Source organism: Salminus brasiliensis, chromosome 22, assembly GCF_030463535.1.
Source record: "Salminus brasiliensis chromosome 22, fSalBra1.hap2, whole genome shotgun sequence".
Lineage (NCBI taxonomy): Eukaryota > Metazoa > Chordata > Actinopteri > Characiformes > Bryconidae > Salminus > Salminus brasiliensis.
Genome location: NC_132899.1, coordinates 23459275 through 23477668, shown reverse-complemented (window position 1 = coordinate 23477668; position 18394 = coordinate 23459275). Strand labels below are relative to the sequence as shown.

The window sequence follows — 18394 nt, the reverse complement described above, 5'->3', positions numbered from 1 at the left end:
CCTTCTTTAGCTGTAAATATCCTTTTGGATGAACAACTATCCAGACATAACACATGACTCATGCTCTGACACGTAACCTATTATTTTTAATAGTGGGGAAAACCTTTTTGCCCTAAACGTTCACGGATTCTGTACTTCTTCAAGCCTTCTGGTGTCTTATAATGTACTTAAAGAGCACCATCTTGATTACAGTCTCCCAGGAGACCAGGACCCATTTCAAAACAACTGCCTCAGACAGTTTATTTTTAGCTGCTTGTAAACGAAGGGTTCGCTAGCTTTTGTTTTCTTTCTCTCGCAAAACTGTAAACAACGTTAAAGAGGTGGCAATTGTGAAATCATGTCATTCTAAGATCAGTCCAATCACAGTATACTGTAGTACATGAGGATGTGCTGCAATGTTCAATTTATTGCACTTGGACAAGAAAAAAGAAACCCTCCACTGAAACAGTACAAGAAAAAAAGCAGGTATGTGGAACATCTCTAAAGTTAATATGTATGTGGAAATTCTCAGTGAACTCAATATGAAAACTGTAAAACAATATACAGAGAATGTAGCAAGTTGCCATAATTTGGTGATTCATTTTCATCTCTTAGTCCCTCTTAACCCCTTTATTCAGAACCCGAATATTCAAGTATTTCTATAATTGCACAGGCAATGGATTCACATAGTATTTACAGGTCTTTTTTTCTTCAGCAGTTACTGAAATATGCTCTAGTGCAGTTTAAACTCTTGCTAGCTTTTTACATTAGCGCCCACATTTTGTCCTCACCCGGAAATAACAATATTAATAATAATAAAAAAACAGACCCCAAATCTCGGATATAACAGTAATTTAAAGCTGTAAATGAAATGTGATCATATGTAAACTGAATGTAAATAATATTGGCAAATAAGCAGTAAGTAAAAATAATATGTTTGGAATTGTAAAAAGTGCTCCAATTGGCTAGTGTGTGCTTAGATAAATGAGGGAAGAGCCGTATGTCCACCCAGTCTAACCTCCAGTCAACATAAACCTCACAGCCTGCTTAATTACCACAATGTAAGACAGTTACAGTCATGTAAGCCATGACACGTTTGGTTATTTAGTCTTCATTTGAACAATATTAAAAGATGAAGGTAATATAACTAAACTAAAAAAAAATTGAAATGTCTTAAACCCTGCGCCCTAATAGCTAGTATTTTCCCCTTTGGCTGTAATAAACCTCAGTTTGATGTTTCCAATAACCATCTACCAGTCTCTGACACTGACTGGGAGAAAGCAGAATTCTTTCAACTGTGTGACATCTAAAGAGATTTCCTGAAGGGCTGCACAATATTGGGAAAAACTAACATTGTGAATTTGTTGTTCTATGATATTTATTGCAATATTCTAAAATAGAGAAGTCAATGATCCTACATGCTGTGACATTAATAGTGCACTCTGTGTATAAAGATTGGAGTAAATAAGTGATATTGGGCAGATATAATCTGCTCTGCTATATATGTAATGGGGAATGACAACAGTGCAACATGTTCTCTTGTATCAAACAAGTTGTAGCTTGATTGATTTAATTTATAGTTTATTTTAATTTGCCTTCCATACACGTCCTGCGATGTGACTATTGCACATTGTTGACAATGCTAAAACAAAGCCCAAATTTCTTACAAGCAAATTACCTCACATTTCAGTAGGACTTAGATCCGGGCTTTGACCTGGCCATTCCAGAACTCTTTCTTTCTTTTTTGTAGCCAGTCCTTGGTGAATTTAATAAAATGTCTTGGGTCATTGTCATGTTGCATGGCCCCACTCTACTTCAGCTTTAGTTTTTGGGCAGATGGTCTAAAATTTTCCTCAAGAGCCCTCTGATACAATAAGCCATGACATAACCATCGCTAGGATTTTTTTGACATCAAGGCTTTCCTTCTTACACACCTTTTAAAATCAAACTTGCATTTTTCCAGTTGTATTAGTTACTAGTATATTACCTCCATCTCTCAATATTGTTCAAAAGATCAAATGTCCAGATGTTTAAATGACTGTATTCTTTTTGTTCTGAAGGCAAAGGAAGGTGATCTATTCAAGTATTGGCTAATATTAATGGGGTAATTCATTATTGTGTGTGCTGTTTGTTAACTCAAGCTGTTCTATAATAATATACCAAATATTCACAATTTTAGGCCAACTCTAAAATGGTTCAGTTAATTAAAGGTACAGTTTGCATTAATGTGATTTACTGATATTATGAAGCAAGAGTTTCTTAAACTTTTATGGCAGGAATGTATTTAGTACACAAAACTGTCACTTTTCTACTTGCTATCACAAATACTGCAACTCGATTATGGTTTTTTTTTTTGCTTGGAATCCATCTCTGCGCTGCCTGTACTGATTTGAGAAGTTTGGTAAACCACCTTTATCGGAATAAATATGAAACTCAAAATAAATAATTTCAGGGCAGCTGGCAACGTATACATGATGGAGCTAACCTGCACTCCACTTAAAGCTGTTTGTCTTATAAAAAAAAATAAAAGAAAGAGAAGAAATATGTTAAATGCACAGTTCCTCTTTGCCATCTGTGCCGCAAAATCATTGCAAGCCGATCCAAAATTCTCCAGCAAACTCCAGCACTCTCATGTTGCCAGTTTCAACTGTTTCTACTGACTAGAGACTGACTCAAGAACCGCATAAATTGAAAAGGACATTCTAGAACAGTGTGAATGGAGTAGAACATTCTAGATAATTCTAGAACATTTTACAATCTCCCACCATTCACACACCCTCAGGTATTGCACACCATCCCAGTGTGTGGGTTTGTTGAAGAAGGTTGAGTCGTGAGCTCTGGCCTTTCAAGAGCAAAGATAAAAAAAAGACTGCCTATGATATTAAGACACATAAGTCCACATATTCAGACAGCGATATATATGTCGTCCATGTCGCCTGTACGTGTGTGTGTGTTGAGGTTTAACACCCACGGTCCACTGGTTGAGTCTTTGGAATTCACTGAATTCAGAACAAGTCATCATCAAGAGTTTCTCTTGCAAGACGTTCGTGGTTGTACTGAGCTGCGGTGGGACTTGTGGAAGGGGCCCTTGGAGGGCAGCCTGCTACCTCCAGGGCTACTACCTCCTTGGGGCCGAAGCCATGTCCGTGCCTTCCGAGGCTAGGTCGTCCTCTACCACGCTGCTGTAGCCCTCCTTCTCGATGCAATCGGCTAGGACCTGCAGGACCAGGCGCAAGCGGCGGTCCATGGCCTCCAGGTGGGGCTGGATGAGGATGGGAGCGAGCGAGTCCCTCTGAAGTGACTCCTCCATTAAAGCACTCAGCTTATACTCCTCTTTAGCCAACAGCTGCAGTCGCAAGTGGGTGGACTTCTTCACTCTGTAAAAAGGAGAGTGGTGGATTACAGTTAACGCTGTTCTGTGTGTGTGTGTTTGGTCATCAAGAACATAGCAGTGACCTATTTGTCAAGTCTGACCTCATTATATTAACTATGAAAATGACCTTGTTGAAAAATCTACTCTGCTCCTGTTCTTGTTAACTGTCAATTTGGGTCTGCTTTAATGTATTAATTTATTCATAATTGCCTTAAAGGAATACTTTAGCATTTTAGCAGCACCAGTGGTAACACAGTAGTACAGTAGTAACACATTACCATACATTTTCCTTCTGGAAAACTATATTCTAAATTCCTTTGACTGAAGAATTATTAAAATATGTTTAACACAAATGTTTATTTAAAGAATTCAGCATCTTCCCAATGGCATCTTTTCTGTTGACTTCTAAGTATACATATACACATTGCTTGTTGAAGCAATACTACTGCAACAAAGGAATACCAAAATAAAGATATTCTCACATTTTTTGCATGATGCTGAAAAAACTGATATTGTTAGTGAAAGTTAAACTAGAGAACTCAAAAGCTGTCCTTGAAGGTGTCTTGATTCCCTCACTAGTTCTGTGTTTAGTGAGTACAGGGTGAATATTTCTAGTGAAATATTCATAATACAAATTGAATTCGGGCGCTGTCTGGAACCAGGAGCATCAGGAACATCACTAATGACTAAATGATGTTCGACACAGATGCAGACACAGCATGCAATGACTTATTATCAATATGGACTCGATGATGTTCCACTCTTTGCACTCATTAACTTTTGTTGACTCATTAACTCACTTTGTTAACACTGACACAGAGCCATGCTCACTACAGCCTCTTCTGGGATTTTTTAGGGAATGAAAGTTCCAGTTAACAGGAGCAATTTTGACTATGGGGCATCTTAGAAAATGACTCCCTAAATACTGAGCTAGTAAAAGTGTGTTTTATTGTTAGCAATAAAGAAAATTAATGAATGAAATACACTGTTTAAACCAACTCAAAAAAGACAAACCTGTCTGTTAACTCACTTCTTCAGGAGACAAGGTTGAAGTTGCATTAACTGATATTAGGAGATGAGAGTATAGTGGTGATGCCTTTAATATACAACACTATCACTTTTCTAAATACCAACACAAATACTGCAGCTTAATTAGCTGCACTGTCCGTATGACATGATATGTTTTCTAAACCTTAATCAAAATAAAGCCACAACATAATTCAGTATTTCCAAAATTACAACTGTACAGTAGAAGGAAAAAAACTTCTGAACTTTCAATGGAAGAAAATGTAAAAATATTATTGGACCATTTCTATGGGCCCATTTTTCCAGTTTTGACACAATGTGAAAAATAATTTCCAGATTCACGTAAAAAAAAGTAAAAAAAAAAAAAAAAAAAGTTTACATATACATTCACATAAAAAACAAAGCACACTCTCCTAGAAATATATGGTTTTATGTATAATGACAATAAAAACATCTTAAAATTAGGTAAATACAACCCAGATAATTAACCCTACATAACAGATTCCACCGTGTCATTATTAATTTAACAAACATGAGAAGTAAAAAAGAGTGAAAATTTCTCCAGAATGATGATGAGAGACTGATAAAGTCAAACAGAAAACTTATTTCAGGTTATTGCTGCTAAAGGTGGTTCTACAAGCTATTTAATCATAGTGTGTACTTGTGCTTCACACATGGCTTTTCCACTTTGGCTTATTTTTTGACATAGAAAATGGCACTGTGGAATCTGTTGTATTATTGTTCATTTGAGGTTGTACTTACCTAATGTTAAGACCTTCTAAGGACTGGAATTTTGTTTATGTCATGATATGTAAAATCATGCAATTCAAACAATGTGTACATGTTTTTCACATGACAACCCTTTGCTGTCCATGCAATACAGCTCTAATCACATTGGGTTTATTATGATGTTCCAGAATCACAACTGACAACCCAAAAGATATAAACAGACTAGCTTCATTGTAGAACAGTGGGATGAAACTAACCTGCAACACTGACTCAGAGGCGCCAAGATTGAGACTTCATCATGGGAATGTTTGCCAAAGCTGAAATTGCACAATTTATCTGTTAACCTATTAATCAAATGACATGTTTAATTCTGAACTAAAGGAAAATCAACTGGTATCAAATTATAACTTTGCCTCACCCTCTTCCATTATCAAGGTGAATAATGAAAGTTTCATTTCCAAACTTCTCAAATGTCTCGTAGTGATGCCGATCCATATTGCCTGTAAAAAAGAATAAATCATATGCTTTAATTTGTGGAAGGAAGCACTGCATGATTAATCCAATTTTACCCAGCAGGGCTGTATAATATATCATTTTCTAATCTTTAAAGATTAATACTAATATAGCAAAAGGCTGCAATACACACACAAATTCTGCATGAAAGCATTCATAATGTTGTTTACTGTGTGCTCCAAGACTACAGTTCTGTGAGATGGTGTTTTTATGTGGTCCAATCACCTTCATCTTGTCACATTATTGATACACCAGTGAGTTGTATTATATTTCAAGGCACTTTCTTGCAGCACAACAATAGTAGCAGTGTTTGTGCAAGTTGTTCAGTCTTAATACGCAGGACAGGTAAGATTATTACCCATGAGGAAGTCAAAGATGGTCATGTCCATGATGTCCAGCAGACGAGTGCCGCTGTCATATGGAGGAGTTTGCTTCACCTCCTCACAGTAGTCTGGGTCTACCTCCCACCTGAAAACAACAACAAAAAAAAACACACACACACACACACACACACACACACACGTCATTACTCCCACATACATCTCATAGAGAAAAAGAAATAGATGAAAAAACATTGGCTACCCTTGAATTTTAGTAAATTTAGAGTAAATATTGCATCCAATATTTTGTTAAGCAGGGTGAGAGTGCCCCTCTTGTGGCACTAAATGCTCATTACAGCAGCCTGTTCATCTGCAAGGTGTAAACAAATGGATGAAAATGGGGATGGTTTTCTTACTTGTTACATGCCAACTCAATTACATACAATCAGCTACTAAATTAATTTACACTCTATACTTGTGTAGTGTGGTAGTGAGTGCAGCTTGTTTTAAGGGCCTTTCACATTCAGTTTTCTCACAGTCTGTTTCTCCCTTTTAACTAATTTCACCTGGATTCACCCCAGCTTCAGTGTTCCTTGCTACTTTCTTCCTCTTTCTCTTGTTTCAGCTTAAATAAGAAGCCTCATGACATGGTTGACATTAGATGGCAAAACATTAACTCAACAACAGCAACAGGGAGAACTATGAGAGCAACGTTTGGCAACGTTTGGCAACGTTTGGCTAGTCTGAAAACATTCAGACTAGCCAATGACTTATGTTAGAGCATATTAGAGGCTATCTAACAAGAAGTCGAATTAAATCCATGACTGAAAAAGTTGGAAGGAAGAGGTAAGGAAGTCACAGTGTGAAGAAGGTCTACCAATTTAGTGTCTGCAGGGGTCAGGTTATCAATCCAGTAAAAGCTTATGTAACCAGCGGTCTAAAAATTAAGCACAAATGTGGTGTTGGTGTGGGTGGTTCTTACTCTGCTTTTTTGCGCTTGTGGTAGGAGCGTCTCCAGGGGTTCCTCCAGGTCTTGCGCTTGGCCAGAGCGAGGTCAGGAAGAAACGCTGCCAGAGAGCCTTCAATCTGGTCAGGCTTCCCACACAGAGCGTGTTCAGTGGAGCAGTAGTACGAGCACTCACCATAGAAACAGATATTGTTAGCTGTAGACGAGAAATCATACACAGTGAGTGAGTGCAAAGGGCAACATGTTCTTAGTTAGAAAAGGTCAATGAGAGCGAGGTGCAGGGTTTTTCTGATTTTGGTTTTGATTGATTGAAACATTGCAAAACCTAGATCCAACAGTGACACCTAGTGTTCACACTGTGGAGATGGCCCATATGGTCACTTCAGTGGCTGTTGTGGTTTGTTCCATTAAAAAAGTAGTTTTTTGATAAGATAGGAAAGATACTTTTGGCACAATATGTCAGCATGGGATCTACTGATGGAAATGAGATTCAACCTGGAAATCCAAAGCCAAAACTCAGTCTGAATTGAGTGGCTGAGATGTTGTTTACATATGAATGGAACTGAAACATTAGTTATTGTTTTTGGTCCAATGTCGCTGTCACACAAAAACCTCATATCTCCAAAATGATAACTTTACAGGAGAAGGATGAAACCTTTAAAACCACAGTAAGAAAATAGGGAAGGCCTAACCCCTGCAGGGTTTATAGCTGGCCTCAGTACCTGGGGAGATGAAGAAGGTCTTCCACAGCTTTTTGTCTCTGGTCACATCTCTGATCTCTTTGGTCATATTCACCAGCCTGCCGGCCACTGGAGGGACGCGGCGGAAATCCAAAATTCTGTTCCAGACAGAGAGGATAGAGAGAACAGAAAAGTACTTACAGATTTTGAATGCAGCTAGGCAGATTAGTCAATACACAGTGTTGCTCAGGGTTGCTCATAGGGCATTACTGGAACTTCGCAAGTGCTTCATTACAGATGTTTACCACTGCCGCTGACTCAGAAATGACTGACACACTGCATTACACAGTCACCCCCCCAAACCCCCCCCCCCCCCCCCCCCCCCAAAAAAAAAAAAAAACAAGGTTTATTGAATTTGCTACTTGATGCTGTCAGTAGAGGGCGCTCTAGGCATACTGTTAAATCTTTTGGGTGCCTGGTCTATTAAAAATGGAATCAGGCTTTTTAAGGGATCAAGCTGATGGAGATGTTGAAACCTTGTTAACAAAATAAAGAAAACATCTTCTCACCAGAATAAACCAGGCCTCTTTGTGCTTTGTGCACAGTCATATTTTGTCCAGCTTTAAGATCACAGCTTTCCTTCAGACAGTTCTCCTTATCATATATATATAAAGCCTTCATCAAAATATCAAGTCCCTGTAACAAGGTAGTCTGTGACTCTAATCTCTAATTTAATCAATTACAGGATTAAAAGAAAAAGGTGGAGTGGTACCCTCTTCAGAGCCTTTAATTTGGGGGCAGTAATGGCTCACCGGGCTATCAATGACGGGGTTATGGGTTCGTTACCCAGGCTTGGCAAGCTGCCACTGTTGAGCCCTTCACTCTCTCTGCTCCAGGTGCCGCAATGGCTGCACACTTCTTTAGCAATGTGTGCTCACTGGTACTGTGTGTGATTGATCACTAGTTTGTGTTCACTGCATGGATGTGTTTAAGGCGGATGCCAAATTAGTGTCCAACACCACCATTTGTAAACCTTTGTACCTTTTGTTGTATCATAGTAAACACAAACATATTTGTTGAGTACCTTTTTTCTGACAGTGCAACATGGGAAAATACTGTATTGCTGCATTTTTTGATATAGCATTATGATTAAAAACAGTGGTGAACCATTAATGACACATAAGTAAAGACTGCACCGTATTGATGGTATATGGATGACAATAAGACTCCTAAAGATGATCTGAGTATGTTCAGGATGCTCACAGCACACAGTTTTAGTGTTTTTATATATATATTACAAGCCATGGCAATATCATAAATGCAAAGGCCAATACTGAGCCATGTTTTGCAGCCTAAGAAACACCATTTCAGTGCTTTTTACCTGGATGTTTCAGAAAGCCTCTCTGAGCTACTAGGCCTGTCTGGGGAGCGCTCCCAGTCATTCATGTTCTAATAGGCATTCATCGTGCGTGCTCTGTGCTCATTTTATGCATGTGTTGGCCCTCCTCGCAAGCCTTCTGCTGACAGTGCGACTTTAAAAATTCATCCTGGAAAACACCTAATGGACCGGGCCTGAAGGATGAAAGCACTTGAAGCTACTAATTGCTCAGTCATATTGACAGAGGCGGTAGAAGGAAGAAATTGTTCTCTACCCTCCGACTATGCAGCTCAGTGGGACAAATGAAGCTGACAGTTTCTGCCTACAAAACTCCTCTTTGGAGAGCTTTTTCCATCTGCTGCCCTCTCCACCGGCCAAGGCCACGGTACAATGAGCGTTTCCTACTGCCTAAAATCAGATCATTAATGATGTGTTGCTGGAGGCAGTGGCTGCAGGCTGGTGTGGAGGGCCGCCGCAGCGCCGAAATGAAAACCAGCACTTTTGGCTAACCCAGACAAACTTATATTTAGAAGGCAGGCGGCTTTTTCATGCCCTCAGCTTCCTCTCTCTTCCCACACGCACATGCCTGTGTGCGCTGAGTGGGTACTGCTGAGGGCCAGATGTGTGCAGGGAGCAGAGGCAGGTTGGGCTGGGCTCAGCCAGGCCTGTCAATGATTACTTTGTACACCAGCAGTGCAGTCACAATGGGCTCAGAGCAGAGCTGGATTTAAAAGTGAAAATATGCCTTAAAAGTGATATTTACGCAGTCTTCACTCTAGACCAAATGCAGTCGACTGGCCCAGACATGTTTGCTCTTCACCCTGGAAAACACTTAATGGTGTTTGTAGTTCACTTTACAGGCTGATGTTGCTAACAAGTAATAGAAGCGTATAACCACTAATTAACATAGTGCAAACTGCATGCCTGAGCCTTCACCCACATGCCTTCTTAGAGGAAGAGTTTGGCGTAAAATAGAAAGAACATGATTTATCACTTCTGCAGGTTCAGTTTTACTAAAAAACCCTGGAATTAGACTGTCACCAAACAAATCTTCATAAATACACACTTAAAAACCTACTTTGGTCTGTTAAACCAAAGGTCATCAGATGGTGAATGGTGAAGCAGCTGGTCTTTGATAAGTTCAGATACAGTCCACAATGTTTGTGGACACCCCTTCTAATGAATGCATTCAGCTAACCTATTGGCAGCAATGCCTAATGCCAGGCGTGGGCTAGAGGTGCCAGGGCTGTGGAGCAGTCTGGAATGATGGTGCTCCATCCAATACTTTTGGGATGAGTTAGGGATGTGGGGATGAGGTAGGGTGGTGATCATCTAACATACTCATGCTCATGTCGCTGGACGTAATCAAATCCTTACAGCAATGCTCCAAAATCTAATAGAACGTCCCTTGAAAGTACAGACAGACAAAAGCAGCATGATCTCCGTTTTAATACCCTTCATTTTGGAAGAAACAATGAATGAGCAAGTCTCCCAATACTTTTGGGTTCACCAGGAATGTACCATTGTAAACTACAGAGGGACATCTGACATTGGCTGTCTGTCAGATGGCTGATTGACTGCATCTTTGGTAAATGATACATTTTTACCAGTGTTATCTGTGCAGGTCGACAAAAATGCATACTTCAGTGCATACTTTAATACTGCTGCTACTAACCTACATTTATGCATTTTAATTAGAAAGCTGTATGTTAAACAATGTCAGAGACCAGATGAGCAAGTCTATAAAACCCACCTCTTCTAAGAGTACTTGGACGAAGAGTAGAGTACTATGGTGTTCTTATTGACTTGTGTTTAGCAGTGTCTAAGCTTAGTGGGTGATGGTCTTGGCATAATGCTAATTGCTGCAGTATAAGTTGCAAATGTTTATTAGCTGCGATAACCTGGCAGCTCCAGTCTGATATAGAACAGAAATGTAAACAGACAGTAAGCATGTGTCTGCTAACTGATTGCTGATGTGGGGGTAAGTGGAAAACCATGCATATTAGAGCTGATCTCTTTACAAACGTGTCACATCATTTCTCACTGGCTTCGCTTGAACATACAGTATTTACTATTAAATCAATAAATATGAGACAAGGAGAGTGACAGGCAAGTTAAAGCTGGAAATAAACCATAATGATAGTAAATTTGTCTCAGGCTGTCAAACTCTGCCTGCTAAACCCAAGTCTCAAATGAGCCAGCAATTTCAACATCTCCAATGACTTGACAGTAACAGATGCTCATGACTATCACAGTCTCGTTGAATTCACATTTTTGGCAATGACCAAAATGCATTTGTGCCAGATTGTTTGTAAACAGACTTTTGAAATGAGCTAGGTGGGTGATAGCAATGGGAGTCAGCATCCATTTAGAATGAGTCACCCTACCCTCTCTGTGGATCTGCTGTTTTATTAGCATTAATTTAACACAGAGTGCAACACAGAGACAGTCCTGTAGCGTCACACGGTATCTTCAGTCGTTTTCTCTCTCCCATGCTCACATATGTGTTAGAGCTCAGAGTGCACACTAAAAAAACAGCCTTCTGCAAACAAATCCTAGCCATATAGACACAAGCGTTAGTACACAAACACACTAGGGCTGCATGATATTGACAGAATACTACTACTCCAGTCTTGTGGCTCAATACTGATTCATGAAAACCCCACCACAAGCACTTATCTGGAACAGGGATTGGTTGAGATGTTCACAGTGCGCAGCATTAAAGCATATTGTGATTGGTTAGAGAACTCAACTGCATTCCACAGTCTTCTATTACAAAAGCCAATGTTGCAATGACTCGTACTCAGCGATTACTCAAGCTAACATGTCACACAAAAACACTGGATCTACAAAACAGCAACTTGACAGAAATGAAAAAAAAAACTTTCAGTGGAAGTCAGTATAAAAAGATGTTCCACAGATTTTCGACAGTTGTTGCACTTAGGGATTATAAGATAAGATAAGATAATCCTTTATTAGTCCCACAGTGGGGAAATTCTCAGTGTCACAGCAGAAAAGGGATAAATTACCAATATATACACAATATAAATAAAAGAAATAAAAAGGCATAACAATATTATTTACAGGTAATTGCAAATGACTCTTAATTGCACGTGTGTGTGTGTGTGTGTGTGGGGGGGGGGGGTATTGCACATTGTATTTTTACATTGAGGGATTTCTATTCCCTGAACATGTTCCCTGAACATTATTTCACGGACAGTGGAACAGCTAATACTTAATTGTTCTGAGATCTTTTTAAATTCCTTCCCAGATTAATTTGCATTTACAACCTTCTTTCTGAAGACCTCTAATATCACTCGCTTTAACAAGCAAGACCAAACTAAATCCCTGGGGTTTAAATAAGATAAGCTTCTAACCTAAGGCTGTCCGAACCTATACAAAATTACATTTCCTCATTTGTATCCAGTCACCTTCCTCTCTCAATATTGTTAAAATATAGATCAAATGTCCAGATGCTTAAATGTTAAAAACGATTTTTACATCACTGTAGGTCCGTAGGCTTTAAAGGGTTAAACAATATATTGTATAGGCCTCACACACTCATGCACAGTAGGCTATATACAGAATTTAAATCATCCAGGTGGTTGACATTTATGGCATTTACCTGTCGAGATGATAGGCAGCGATCTCGGCATTGTGGCGCTCGAAATCAGAGAAGTAGAAGAAGTCCGGAGGCGTCTCCTGCTCCCTCGTCTGCCTGCAAGCCAAAGGTTAATCTGCTGTTAGTTCCATTCGTCAACAAAAAGCCCCGCCACAAACCCTGGCACTTGAAAACAAACCCACCCTGCCCTGCTGAGAGCGTCCATTGTGGGCTGTGAGGAGATTTTGGCACACATCTACGCTCCACCTATTTCTGGAGCCCTAAGATCCACTCTGAAAATGTGTCTGCCGCGTTTAATAGCCTGAAGCCCAAATTTAGTCAGAGATGAGAGGCTCCTTTTAAAAGCATGATGTAGGAGAGATGCAAACCTGGTGAGTCAGCTCAAAATCCCAAGGCATGTCATTTTTGCTCAATATTGTGGTGAAATCTTATTATTTGAGAGACCTTCATGAGAAATGCATGACATCCTACACAATCAGTGTCATATACACCAAACCGTATCCATGGTAGTGTAAAATCGATACATGTAGGGCAGTAGAGGACGCACTGCACAACTGAACTGACAAAACAAACGTCACTGGAGGTGCGAGGGCCGGTGACTATTCGTGTGAAGTATGTGATAGTAATTGTCTCGTATGGCCTGAGGAACTATTTTTACCCCACGTCATGACTTCATACATTCCTGCTGAGACGTTTCCAGCAGAGCTCATTTCAGACCTGCCTGAGATTTCTACCTCTCTCTGGACACTGGCGTCCAAAGGTCAGCACAGTGAGAGAGCTCAACCTTCTTGGCGCCCACTCTTCTAGAGGTTCATGTAAACTCCCCTGCCGAGAGAGGCCTGCTGTGTCTCAAATTGAGAGCTTCTATACTGTACTGGTTACCTTTAGTGCAAATCTGGTGTACCAACTAAGGAAGTCAACATGTAGTGTACTGTTAAACGGTAAAGCGTCAGTATGGGCAGATAACGATATTAGATACTTATTTGTCTTGCAGTTTAGGAAATGCTTACAGTAAAATCCATATGAGGGGCAGTGAGCATAAAAAAGATCAACTTGTATGTGGCAATGACACAAATTAGACATGATTATTAGTGTAAATATGTATTTAGCATGCATGTATTCAAAGGAACCTACAGTGAATCTACAGATACATCATTAAAGAGCATGGAGTCAGTTTTTATAGTTTTGCAGATGACACACAATTGTATTTGTATGTAAACTTGAAACCTGAGCGCATTTATCTCTAGATCTCCAGTCTATTTTCTAGCCTATTAAGCACTTTTGTCAGTCGCTCTGAATAAGAGTGTCTGCTAAATGCCATAAATGTAAATGATAATGTGTAATGATGTAAATGTAGAGGCAAATGATATCTCCTTAAATAAACTGTCAGCCTGTCTTTCAAGCACCATCACATGAATAGACAGAAATGTTTTAAAATTAAATAAATAAAAACCCTATTGGAAGCGAGTCCACTAGCGTTTTCCAGTAATATCCTCATTTTAGGAAACGAGTCAGAAAGGAAAGGTTAACTATTGACTGAATATTATTATTATTTATCAAGATCATTTAAAGTGATTTATTAAGCACATGACAAAAACAATGAACCTAACTTGTTTTTCCATGAAAGATATATTGAGTCAGGCTTTTCCTCACATTACAGGATGCTGAGAAACTGATCCACGGGTTTGTTTTTACACTGATAACAAACACAAATATATTACACCTGTTTTAGCATCACTGCATTGGCTGTCTGTTTCTCTAAGAAATTATTATTTAAAGCATTTAAAGCATAAAACGCTACTTAATGGATTGGCCTCTTCATATATCTCAGAATATGCTCCATTTTGGTTTAAGATCAAGTGGGGGCTTGCTCCAAAAATATGTTTCAGAAAATAAACCCCAGCCTCTCCTTACGCAGCCAAACACTTTGCTGTTAGATAGACATTCTATTTAGTTTATATTAGGCATTTTATATTTTCGCTCTATTCATAAACACCATATAAAACCATATAAAAACCTCCTTTAACATTATTTTATCATTTTATTATTGTATTTTTACATATTAGTTTACTTTTATTTTATACTATTGGATTTTATTACATTCTGGCTATTGTTTTTCCTATTATTTTTATTATTTTATGTAAAAAAGATGCAATTTCAAATAAAGTTTAGTTTTTATTATTATTATTACTACTTTATTATTACTACTGTTGTTGTCGTGGTTGTTCTGAATGTAGCTTTTGAAGCCTTGCCTAATACCTTTGTGTGTGTACTCTTTCTGATTCGGGTAGTAAGCTTGCACGATAATTTCACTTGCAGAATTATTTGGATACATGATATTATCATGATTCAAACTGAGTAAAGAAGTATCAAATGTCAGCATTACAGTCTTACCCTATAGCTTGCATTTTCCCAGATGGTCGTGATGTTTACAGTACCTACTGCATTTGTAAAGTATTACTTGGTGATGTTCTGTTTGTGTATCACATAACTGTAACTTACAGAATTTGTATTTCTGCAGAATGTAATTTCAGAAGTGAATTAAAAGAACCATAAATAAGACTGTTAAAAAATAAATAATAATAATAATTCAATTGTCTTGGGCATCGGTGGATAATGTGCTGGCCACTGTACATGATCAGGCTGCTAGAGTTTATTAAAAAAAGTTCAAAACAACCAATACACAGTTAAATGTTTTCCATCAACATTTGTGATTCTAAAATTGCCATTTGTTTGTATTCAAGATTTTATTGCCATGTAACACCATTGATGCGGTTTGGATTCGGTTTCTGTGAGGCTCGATTCAATGACGTGATGTATCCTGTGTTCATGTGTCGTTTCTGTGTAACGCAGAACATACATGTCTGAGATGATAATACCATACAAATCTCCAGGCACTGGATAGCATAGCGTGTAGCTTAAGAATCTAGTGCCTGAGCTGAGGTGCAGGGAAAGGTAAATGTCTTCATGCTGGCTGTGCATGTAACAAGCTTCTTCTCCTGAACCGTGGTGAGGTATGAGGAGCTGTGCAGTGGAAACAGATTCTGATTTTGGCAAAGCCAAGCGTTCAGCTCCATCTTCAGCTGGCTGTGATTGTTCCAGATGCAGCTGTGAGGCTGACATATGCACCGATCATTAAATAAGCCAGCGTGGAAGCTGCCAGAGAGAGACTCCAGCTCCACATTCCTCCTCTACTCCTGTGTGCTCTTCGAGTTGGAGCTTCTTTTCTGGGATGAGCGTAATCGAAGTGGACTTTCTGTTTCTCCACGATGAAAACGGCTCACTTCCAGATGTAGCAAATTTGCCCAATGTACTGAATCGATTTTTTCTGGTTAGATGTTTAACGGACATTGCAGACAGCATAGACAGCTCATCAAGTAGGCATGGTGGTGTATGAATAAAACATTAGCAGCACATTCATCTGGGCAAAATTCCAATGTAAAGCCAAAAAGCAATGTGCTTAATGTCAATGTGAATTACTGATTGATACTCTTATTCAGGCTCAGTGGTTACATGTTATTACATAGTATGCCTCAAGCTTAACACAGGCCATAATACAATGTACTTATTCAGTACACAAGATCATCAATGTTCCTCACACTAAATACTGGCCTCAAACCATACAGGCTTATTATTCAGTTATGATCAGTTATATATATGAAAACTAGTGTGTAAAATAATATGTATGTAATGGGTAAGACGGGTCATACCCTGAGGCTTCAATTCAGAGGTGTGGAAATGAACTGAGATGTGTACTTAAGTGAGCTGAAGTGTGGACCCACAATCCCACATTCAGACTCCCAGGGTCTGTCCCCAATTTGTATTGCCACCTAATGCAATCAGAGACTTTGTCTTTGTCCCCTTTAACTCATCATGAATGGTCCTCAGAGAAGCTACATTGTGCATGTACTATAGTGTTGGTATCATTGTATAAAAAGTAGAATGCTGTCTTTATTGTTGGATGCACGCAGGGACAATGTGGCAGACATGCTTAAATTTATGCTAGAACAAGAAAGAGAAGATATTGGTAGACTCAGATGCGGGTGGTTCTTTGTTATCAGCGCTAAACCAGTGTGGTCTACCCTCTAGTTGAAGCACTGCAACATTAAAAGACAGTATAGAATCAAATCTTGCTAAAGTTGACTTTCTGTTCGAATACTCTGTTCCACCTTAAATGGTATGGGTGCCAGAATGTAACTTCTAGACCACAGGAAGCTGGAATAAGAAGTTAGACCATAAGAAGCCAGCTTTAGTATCAGCCCGAACAATCTGGAATTGGAACAGTGTTGATATGCAGGATGAGTATAATAAGTACTAAAACAGAATAAAAAGAAGAATATAAACTGGATAAACTGGATGTAGTTCCACATTACAACGCAATTACAATTGTAGTCAAAAGTGATAGTAAATACAGATCATCTGATCATGTGATACTGTATACAGTTTAAGTTTCAGAAGTGAGTGAGGCATGTATGGTGTATGCAGTAAGAGAAAGAGTGAGTGAGCTGAGAGTGCTGAAGGAGCTGGGTGGGTACAGTACAGTTGGGGAAGCTGCAGGAGGTGACCAAGGTCAAGGTAATACAGAACCACATTTCACAAGTGCGAGTTCATGAAATGTTGTTGGGCAATTGTAGGGAATGTGTGTGGACACACATGGGATCTACACAACACTATATTGTAAAAAAGAAATTGCTGAGAAAACTCAAAATAATAAGGCAACATGACGCATTACGATTTTTTTTTTATCTCCACAACTGCACTGATATTTGTTGTTTGTTGTTGATTTGCTTGTACAAATAATACTGATTATTTTGTCCCAGCTGTTAAGAACTTGTTAGAATAACTACAAAATCCCTGTTACTGAAAAAAAATATAAGAGTAAGCAATGTAAGAGTGAAAAGTGTAGCATTCAGAAGGCATAGTCACCCTCATTAGCACAGAAAATGGTAACTTGCTCTTACCTCCTTCAACACTGGGGTCAGACAGTCAACCATTATGTAATTTAACTGCATACAGCCTGGAGGGATGACTACACACTAACGAGGACTTTCATTTCAAGACAAGACAACCATATTTACCATATTTACCTAACCCATATTAACCATATTCAGCCTCTGCCTTTAACCCATTTATGCAATGCACACACACAAACACACTAGTGAGCAGACACACACAGTGGAGCAGAAGGCCACCATCACTGCGACGCCCGGGGATCAGGGAGGGTTAAGAGCCTTGCTCAAGGACCCAGCAGTGCCATCTTGCCAAGCCTGGGTATAAAACTCACAACCCTGTCATCAACCCCCCTGGCCCTCTTCAGGAACTGCATGTGGGAGCACTGTTCAAAGCCCTTGGTATGCAAGCCTGAGAAGCCCCATACCGTTCGCCCGCGCGTCTTAACACGCATGTGTTCAGGTAGCACAGAGAGTTCTGCTGGCACAACATTAGGGTTAATTCATGCAAATTAATTCATATTTCCTGATCTCAGAAACCCAAAATCCCAAATTTCCCGTTTTCTGTCTGATATTGGCTGATACTCAAGGTTTCCGCATTGAAACAAGAGTGGAACGGCCCTTTTCTGGATGCGCAGGGATAATTTCAGAGGAATTGTGCACAAACAGAACACAATGAAACTATTATTGGTTTCAAGAGAATGAAAATAAAAGGAGCCACAAACATTAAACACGCATAGAAGGATAGAAGTAGCCTAAAAGGCAGAAACACAAGCCTTATTGCCTCTGCTTTAAAAGGTTAAGGAGTTAAAGATGTGGTACGGAGTATTTTAGGCTGGCATCCGCCACTGTCGATCT

The 18394-nt window shown here is 39.2% G+C and overlaps 1 protein-coding gene across 1 annotated transcript in view; it reads right to left on the bottom strand.

The window, feature by feature from the left end:
- Positions 1–386: 386 nt before the first annotated feature.
- fam20cb (FAM20C golgi associated secretory pathway kinase b) overlaps positions 387–18394 on the bottom strand; it is a 56311-nt gene continuing 38303 nt past the window's right edge. Inside the window, 7 exon segments of the mRNA XM_072666949.1 lie at positions 387–3356; positions 5365–5424; positions 5526–5607; positions 5979–6088; positions 6923–7103; positions 7630–7745; positions 12591–12683. Of these exon segments, the coding sequence (XP_072523050.1) occupies positions 3098–3356; positions 5365–5424; positions 5526–5607; positions 5979–6088; positions 6923–7103; positions 7630–7745; positions 12591–12683 (901 nt within the window). The 3' untranslated portion in view covers positions 387–3097.